This window comes from Lutra lutra, chromosome 11, assembly GCF_902655055.1.
Source record: "Lutra lutra chromosome 11, mLutLut1.2, whole genome shotgun sequence".
Classification (NCBI taxonomy): Eukaryota; Metazoa; Chordata; class Mammalia; order Carnivora; family Mustelidae; genus Lutra; species Lutra lutra.
This window is the reverse complement of record NC_062288.1, coordinates 14,704,590-14,714,082: the sequence shown is the minus strand read 5'-3', so window position 1 is coordinate 14,714,082 and position 9,493 is coordinate 14,704,590. Positions and strand designations below refer to the sequence as shown.

The following is a 9,493-nucleotide window of genomic DNA, read 5'->3' as shown; positions in this document are numbered from 1 at the left end:
GCTGCAGGCATGAGGTAACAATGAGCAAAGTTGTGAATATGTTTTCCCAATTGAATTCAAGATTCCTCATGAATAGGAATACAATTTTTGTGCTTCCTTTGATTGGTCCATAAAGCTTAATGTGATGTTTTCATAATAATGAGCTCTGAAAAATATGGTAAACAGAATAATTTAGATGTTCATATTTAAGAAAGAAAGGGAGCTTAGAACAGACTATCTTCAAATATCTTCTCAAGCTTTGTGATTGAGATCACCATGCTTCTCACAAAAATGTACAAAGTAAAGCAGGTTATTTGTGGAGGGTCTTGGAATGAGTGTTGTGGTTTTGTTTTTATTTTTGTTTTTGGTTTTTTTTTACACAAAGAATGTTATTTATGAGCTATTGTTACCAAGGTTGGAAGATGCCACATAGATTTCAAATCGAAGCATATCTTTAAGGGACCACATAAAATATGATGAAAAATTACCTTAAAGTGATACAACGAACATAGGATTGCAAGATTTGATGGTGACCAAATTTAAGGTACAAGTTTTCCACAAAAAGGCAGACTTGTAACACAAACACAACTTGTCAATGGAGAAGGAGCCTTGGCCATTGACTTTGTGCTCTATTGTCAATATTGTCACTAAAGTAGAGGAAGATAAGTTGAAACAGTATAATCCAGATGTTAAACATGTGACTTGTTGGTTCATCTACTTAACACCTGTATTCCCCTGGTAACTTTCTTATTTTGACTTGTCTTTCTATTGAAGTCTTAAATAAGATTTTCCTTGCTCATCTTGATGCCAGAAATTTAGCCCACATGACCTTTATTTTTCATTTCAAATCAATAGCCTGGTACTTCCTGTGCTTACCTTCATTTTCCGAACAATTTAGTTTTGCAAGTTTCTTGGGCTTGGTCACTCCTGCACACCGATAGGTATCTAATTCAGGTATTCCTTGAGAGGCCCTGTCCTGCTCTAGTCACCCTATCTGATTTCACCTCTATTGCACCCATATTCACATTTCTCCATGATACACCAAAACGACAAAGTGAGCCAATGTAATCCCTTCTCCTCATTCTTTTTTTTTTTTTAAAGATTTTATTTATTTATTTGACAGAGAGAGATCACAAGCAGGCAGAGAGGCAGGCAGAGAGACAGGAGGAAGCAGGCTCCCTGCTGAGCTGAGAGCCCGATGCGAGACTCGATCCCAGGACTCCGAGATCATGACCTGAGCCGAAGGCAGCGGCCTAACCCACTGAGCCACCCAGGCGCCCCGTCTTCTCCTCATTCTTATCTCCTAGGGAGATTTATGGTATACCCTTGCTACGCATCCATAGAACACATATAGAGAAAAGCGTTATATATCCAGCCCTCTGCAATGTGTTGTGGGAGCAGATATTCACCCTGGCACAGTGAAACTGTTGGCTACACAGAGGGCTTTGAACCCACCTAAATCAGTTGGGGATGTGCAACTATTAGGTCCTTTTTGGTAGATAGTAGTAGCTACAAATGTCGGTACTCTAATAGTTAACTAATCCTCCACAATCTGGTTTTAAAGGAAAGAAAGGTCGCAGGACAAATTCTGCCACACATGCAAACATTTATTAGATAAACAGCTTTAGTAAGCAGGCCCATTAACCATCAAAGAACCCATTCTGTGAATTCATGAAGATCTGCCTCTCGGTACTTCAGGTGATCTGCAAACACCTTAAATGGAAGGTTCACTTGAAGCGAGATGAGCAAGGAAAATCCTATTTAAGACTTCAATAGAAACAGAAGTCAAAGTCTAAAGGTGTAGTTTTACCCGATAATTGGTAGCAGATGACCAGTGAGCCTTTGAAGTGGAGCCTGGAATCATATCTCACATGGCATCTTGAGGACTTGCTGGTTCATGTAAGGTAAGGGCATACCTAAAGTAATGTACTCAATTTTCCTATCTCAAATGCCACTTGTTTAACTAATTTAGACAATTCTAACTTTTTTTGCACTAAGGATCAAGCCAGTAATTTCACCAACACAAATCCATTTCAATACTCAATATGTAAATTAGACAAGTGTCTAGTTTTGATTGAAGATTAAGATAGCTGTGGTCTCTGCATAGCTGTGGCCTTTCTGATTAAATGCTAGCTGACCCCCCTTTGAGTGTAAATTCCTGATTAGGATAAGTGACAGCCCCTAGGGTGTACGTTAAAATTAACGCACAACATCTCTCTACATCATGCTGTCTGTACTGAAGCATTTTTAAGCAAATTATAGACATTATAAAACAGGGTTTTAAGATTTATACAGTTTTAATACTATTTCAGTTTCTTCCAAATAGTATTAGAGGTCAGAAAGAACAGACTTTTGTCCCCTTCCCTGCAATGATTTGTATTAAATATACTCCTTAATGACAACTTTACCTAGGAAAGGAAAAATGCTATTTTAAATTTACCTACCTATCTACATATCTATCTATCTATCTATCTACCTATCCAATTATTTTTCAGTTTAAGCTGACCAACGTAGAATAAAGGCAGAATTCCTCATAGGGTAAAAATTTCCCTTTGTAGAGTTAAATCATCTATTTGATACTGAAATTCTGTAGGGTATAGCCTAGGAAAGTTAAAATGGAGGCCCATAAAGAACTGAATTTAGAACTGATAAATGAGTTCCACAAAGTCTTAGGATACAAACTCAACCTACAGAAATTTGTTGCATTTCTATACACTAATAATGAAGCAGCATAATGTGAAAGTAAAAAAACCAATCCTGTTTACAATGCACCAAAAACAACAAAATATCTAGGAATCAACATAACTAAAGAGGTGAAAGATCTGCACTCTGAAAACTATAGAACATTGATAGAAGGTATTCAAGACAATGTAAAGAAATGATAGGATATTCCATGCTCCTGAGTTGGGTTGGAAAACAAAATTGTTAAAATATCTCTACTCCCCAAAGCAATCTGCAGATTTAATGCACTCTCAGTCAAAATACCAACAGCATTTTTCACAAAACTAGAGCAAACAATTCTAAAATTTGTATGGAACCACAAAAGACCCCAAATAGCCAAAGGAGTCTTGAAAAATAAAAACAAAGCTAGAGATATCACAACCCCAAACTTCAAATTATATTACAAAGTGGTAGTAATTAAAACAGTGTGGTACTGACATAAAAATAGACACATAGATCAAAGGAATGGAACAGAAAACCCAGAAACAAACCCACAATTTTATAGACAATCTTTGACAAAGGAGCAATGAATATACAAAGGGAAAAGACAGTCTTCAACAAATGGTGTTGGGAAAACTGGTCAGCTACATGCAAAAGAATGAAACTGGACCATTTTCTTTCACCACACGCAAAAAGAAACTCAAAATGGAATGTGAAATATGAAACCATAAAAATCCCAGAAGAGAGCACAGGCAGTAATTTCTCTGACATTGGCCTTAGTAACATTTTTCTACATTTGTCTCCAGAGACAAGGGAAACAAAAATAAATAAATAAACTATTAGGACTGCATCAAAATAAAATGTTTTGCACAACAAAGGAAACAATCAACAAAACTAAAAGACAACCTACTGAGTGAGAGAAGATATTTGCAAATGACATATTTGGTAAAGGATTAGTATCTAAAATATATGAAGAACTGATACAACTCAACATCTGGAAAACAAATAATCCAATTAAAAAATGGGCAGAGACGTGAACAGACATTTCTCCAAGAAGACATCCAGATCGCCAACAGACATGTAAAGATGCTCAACATCGCTCATCATCAGGGAAAGGCAAATCAAAACTACAATAAGACATCATCTAACATCTGTCAGAATGGCTAAAATCAAAAACAACAGGTATTGACAAGGATTTGGAGAAAAAGGAATCCTCTTACACTGTTGGTGGGAATGTAAGCCGAAGCAGATACTGTGGAAAACAGTAAGGAAGTTCTTCAAAAAATTAAAAAACTTCCTTACAATCCAGTAATCACACTATGGGGTAGTAACCCCCCAAAATTCAAGAACACTAATTCAAAGAGATGCATGAATCACTGCTTATTGCAGGATTATTTACAAAAGCCAAACTATGGAAGCAGCCCAGACATCCATTGATGGATGGATAAAGAAGATGTGGTATATATAGAGGATAGAATATTACTCAGCTATGAAAAGGATGATATCTTGCCATATACACAACATGGATAGAGCTACAGAGCATTATGCAAAGCAAAATAAGTCAATCAGAGAAAAGCAAATACTATATGATCTCACTCATATGTGGAGTTTAAGGGGAAAAAAAATGAGCAAATGGGAAAAGAAGAGAAACAAACCAAGAAACAGACTCTTAACTATAAAGGACAAACTCATGGTTACCAGAGGGAGGGAGTAAGAGGTGGATGAAATAGGTGATGAGGATTAAGGAGTACACTGACCATGATGAAAAAAAATAATAATACAATAAAATAAAAGGTTAATCCTGTTATAGTAGGGCACCTTGAGGACACTGAATTTGTGCCTTTCCTGATTGATAAGTGCCATGGTCATCACCTCTGATCAACGTGAATGTTTAAACAGTTTCTCCCTGTAAGCAGCAAAAACCTCAAAAAAATTTATTAAGTTAAATTTTAATGTAACAACAACAAAAAAGAACTGAATTACTCCTCATTACAAAGTCACTGGAATTTTTTCCCTCTTGGATGAAGAGAGTCATTAGGAGGCTCCCAGCTTGAGCGGGAGGGGATCAGAGAGGCCAAGATGCAGAAGACATGTGATAGGTGAGGAACAAGTGAAGACTGAAGAGGAAGGATTCACAAAATATTATCTGCAGTAGAGATGACCTCCAGATCTTAGCACAGTGATGTCTAATACTCAATTTTATGCTGTTGCCAGTTCTAACCTGTCTGCATGGAATTCATTTCTGTTAGCCTAAGCCAGCAATTAAATGTCTGCTACACAGAACAGCTGTGGTTATTGGTCTTTTGAGAGAATGATGGAAGAGAGGTGGGGTTGAGCATGGACTAAGGAGGTTCAGGAGAGGATAGCAGCCTGGGCATTGACCAATGAGTACTGACTGGTCTCTGAACTCAGCTGACTAATTGAGAATTTAGAAAGATTATACATTACAGTGGGAGGTGATCGTGAGCTTGTAAGGTCCCCCTGGGGAAGGTTTGGACTTCCTAAAATATATGTAGCATAGGTTGCTGCATTCTACTCTAGCTATAAACTAAAGAATAGCCCCAGGAGATTATAGGCATCTAGACCTAGAATTTGTATCAAATAAAAGCAGATCTAAATCTAGAATGCAACCCTTGATATTTATATGACCCATTTGTTAGATTTCATCTTAGATAACAAAGCAAGTTGAACTTCAAGGAGAATAATGAGAAAAGTCTCATCCAATATTAACTGTTCCCAGATAAACAGAGTTTCTAAGACATTTGTATTTATTTAACTAAGAAAATGAATTTTTTTCTTACATTGGAATTTTTTTAGAGGCAATATTCTCTCTGATTAAAAATATGTTCTCATTCAAAATTTTTTGATGCCAGAATGATTTGGTGCTTAAAGCAAGATCATGTCATAAATCTTAGCAGCTCTGCCTATAGATTCTGCCCAGGACCATGGGTCTGGCATGGTACTAAGTGTTGGAAATACACAGAGAAAAAGAAGTTTGCTGTCATATTCAAGCTGCTGCTGGCAGAAAGATAAATACTGTCAAATTTAATGAAATGAGCTTCTTCTTCATTCACCCTGAGCAGCCTTCCAAAACTTAACATGATGACTTCAGGGTCATAAAATAGGCATTCCTCAAAAATGTTTCCCAGCGAGATTCTTTGAACTGTGGATATTCTGGGAAGGCTCAACTTTAGATTCTGATTCTGAGGAGGCCACATTTGCCTTTTAGAATAAAATTTATTTATAAACAATTTCTCTGCCTCTTCCCCATTCCCCATCCAAGCAGTTATGATGATTCTCAAGGTCACTGATCATTTTGGGCTTTCCGTTGACCTAATTTGGGTTTTAACATGTCTAATTTGGGTTTTAACATATCTAGGCTGTGGTTTTTTCTTGTTTGGAACATCTGAATTGTTTTTATTTTGTAGGTATACTCACAGTTCATTCCTACATGGCATCCAGATAATATTTTTTTTAAAGATTTTATTTATTTATTTGACAGAGAGAGATCACAAGTAGAGAGAGAGGCAGGTGGAGAGAGAGGAGGGAGCAGGCTCCCTGCTGAGCAGAGAGCCCGATGCGGGACTCGATCCCAGGACCCTGAGATCATGACCTGAGCCGAAGGCAGCGGCTTAACCCACTGAGCCACCCAGGCGCCCCAACATCCAGATAATATTAAAAAGGAGGCTTATTTGGCTTCCTGAGATGAGAGTGATATAATCCAAAGAATGCTGGGGGAGTTACTTTTGGGGTGTTTTGGTACACTGACTCAGATAGGTGTTAGTTGCAACATAGAGGAAGATTTAATGTACTGCATCTGAGTATTTAGAGTTGTGGTCTTTAGGGCAGAAATGGGGAGACTTGGAATAACTTGAAGGAACAGGATTTGGGATTGGATATATGAGGGGTTGTGTTGGGGTAGAGGACACAGGTGAGGAGTTTGCAAAGATGTGAAGAGATGATTCGTGTTCTAGCCCATCACCTATAGTTCTGTGTCTAGACCCACTTTTATGTGCTCTTTATTTCCCACACCAGTTGGCCACCCTGGATGGGTACCACCACTATCAATAATGGGTCAAGAATCAGGTTTCGAACACAGGATTCACTACTAACTACCTACAAATCTTTGTAAAAATATTACTCCTTTTAGCCTCGGTTTTTCCCTCAGTAAAATTATTATGATTATATCAGAGGGAAGATTTTGGTCAGAATTATAATATTTCATAGACTCTAAGATAGGTTTGATTCTAAGTGATGTAAATGATTCTAAGTGATGTAAGTTTTTGTAAGTAAATTGTTTTATGTACAACTAAGAGGAAAACCGCCAATCAGAGTATAACACTGTCAACTATAAGATGCACTCTGTGGGCGCCTAGGTGGCTTAGTCTGTTAAGCATCTGCCTTCAGCTCAAGTCATGATCTTACGGTCCTGGGATTGAGTCTTACGTTGGGATCCCCATGCAGTGGGGAACCTGCTTCTCTCCCTTTGCCCCTCCCTAGCTTGTGCACTCTCTCTCTCTCAAAAAAGAAAAAAAAAAGATGCACACTGATGTTGGAACTGCTAAAATGTGAAATCTTGGAATCAAAGAGATATAACAAATGAAATACTTAATGTTAAGGCATCTTGCAAAACATAAAGTACTATACAAATACTATTTATTATTGTTTTTATATTGAAATATATAATGACATAAATGTGATGGATACACAAAAATGACTAACTCATCAAGTCCTGACATAAGAAAATGAGGTAGTGAGCCCTTGAAACTTGAGAAGGCAGAGACTTTATGAAATATTACATTGAGGTCTGCATCATAAAAGTGGAAACAGATTCAACAGATAATCATATTCTTACAGAGCCATTGTGTGCCACAAGTGTAAATTATATGTGTGTTAGCACGTAAATATCTGAGGTCTATTACATATGGAAAAATGTCATTCTTTTGCAACTCTCCCCGAGAGGAAATGCAAGAGCTCAGGTTTCCAGCACCAGCTTCTGTTATCTTCACCTTAAAAGTTCATCTTGCAATGGATGGGACAATTAGTAAATGAAGAAACTTTGGGGGGTGTTCATGAAATTCAAAGCTATTTTTCATGTACCAGACCATTGACACAGCTTCCCATGGGAACAGTTCTGCATCCTTCGTCTTGCTAGGGAAAGGACAAACAAACTTAGGCAATGAAACTAGAAAATGTAAATGGCAGGTGGATTTAGGGTATGTGAGAACCTTATTATTATTATTTTTTTTTAACAAGTGCCACCACCTGGTTTATTTACACAAAGAAATGCTCAATAATAACTTCATCCCTCGCCTCCCTCCGCTGCCCTCCCGCCCAATATTTTCCTATAGCTCTGTCATCTCAAGGTACTTCTAGAACCAAACCATCATCAAGGTATTTAGACTTGGTGGCTGATAACTTGATTACCTTCAGAGTCCTGGGTAAAGAGCAAATCAGGCTGCAGATTTAACTGAGTTGGCCTCTCCTGGCACTGAGCCCAAGAGCTATTGTGCAACTGCCCTAAGTCCCGATTCTGATTGTTCGTTACATCTCGGAAAGGAGCTCTAGAGTTGTGGGCAATGACCCGCTGGCCCTGAGAATCCTCAGTGAAAAGCTGACTCCAGGAGTCATTCTTTTCACTGTCCCAGGAAAACGCAGGGACAGGACAAGGGCTTTGTTTCACTAAGTCTGTGTTTTCTCCGTTCCGGGAATGGAATGTTTGAAGGAGGATGGGGTCCTGCCTGGTTTCTCGGGCAGACACCTTTCCCAATTTAATCTTGTCCAAGGACTGAAGGCCTTTGCCCCCCGGTGGTTGAATGCGTCTCTCCACATCCTGATAGTTTTTTTCCTTAGATCCATGAAGCCATTCCCTTTTCCAGAAAGAGTCTTTATCTCCTTCCTGTTGGTCCAGCAAGTAAGGACCTTCCAAGTTCTGAGCGAAGGAACAAGAGAATGAGGCTTTGCTCTTTCCAGCACAGACCAAGGGGTCAGGCTGGGGCAAAGACAGCATAGTCCAAAACGAAGTTCCCATTCTGTGGTGGTCAGAAGCCTGGAGGGAATGAAGAGAAAGTCCAGCTTCCTGGGTATCTGCAGGGGTTGAAGTGGCTAATGGGGGTGACATACACTCGTCCTCCAAGCCCTGGATCAGATGATCTAGATGGGCTGCATCTTTCTCAGACTTTTGTTGATCTTTCTATATGAGAGGAAACACTCCTCTGGTCACCATCATTCATCTTTCCTGGCTGCACGGTAAAGAAGGAAGCCATGCTGGTCTGCCGAATGCCTGTAGGTGGAATTCTTTGAGTAAAAGAAATCTTAGCCTTTTTCTCTCCAGGAAAGTGTGTTAACATTTTGGTGTTTGGCTTCATTAAATATGTTGGAACTTGACCATGGCAGCACTCTGATCTTGGGCTTCCAGTTTCCAGAACTGCACTCTCCGCCGCTTCAGCGCCGCAGCGTCCAGCCACACACCGCAGGCCTCTTCCTCATGGCCTCTCCGCCTCATGGCCTCTGCGGACACCCAGCCAGCCGGACACCAGGCTCCGGCTCCAGCTGCCTCACAGAATCTCTTTCAGTGGATAAATGCAAGATTTCTTTAGGTCAGGGGTTGGCAAATTTTTCTGTTAAGGGCTAAATAGTAAATATTTTAGACTTTGAAGGCTACATGTTTTCTTTCTTTCTTTTTTTTTTTTTTAAGACTTTATTTATTTGAGAGAGAGAGCCGAGCAGGGGGGAGGAGCAGAGGGAGAGGGAGAAGCAGACCCCTGCTGAGCAGGGAGCCCAGTGCAGGACTCGATCCCAGGACTATGAGATCATGACCTAAGCTGAAGGCGGACACGTGACCAACGGAGCC

The 9,493-nt window shown here is 39.3% G+C and overlaps 1 protein-coding gene across 1 annotated transcript; it reads right to left on the bottom strand.

The window, feature by feature from the left end:
- Nucleotides 1-7,900: 7,900 nt before the first annotated feature.
- LOC125080827 (aurora kinase A and ninein-interacting protein-like) lies at nucleotides 7,901-9,018 on the bottom strand. Its single transcript, XM_047694938.1, is given in 2 exon segments — nucleotides 7,901-8,828; nucleotides 8,830-9,018. Coding segments are annotated over 2 exon segments (969 nt in total). The 5' UTR covers nucleotides 9,009-9,018; the 3' UTR covers nucleotides 7,901-8,038.
- Nucleotides 9,019-9,493: the final 475 nt, after the last annotated feature.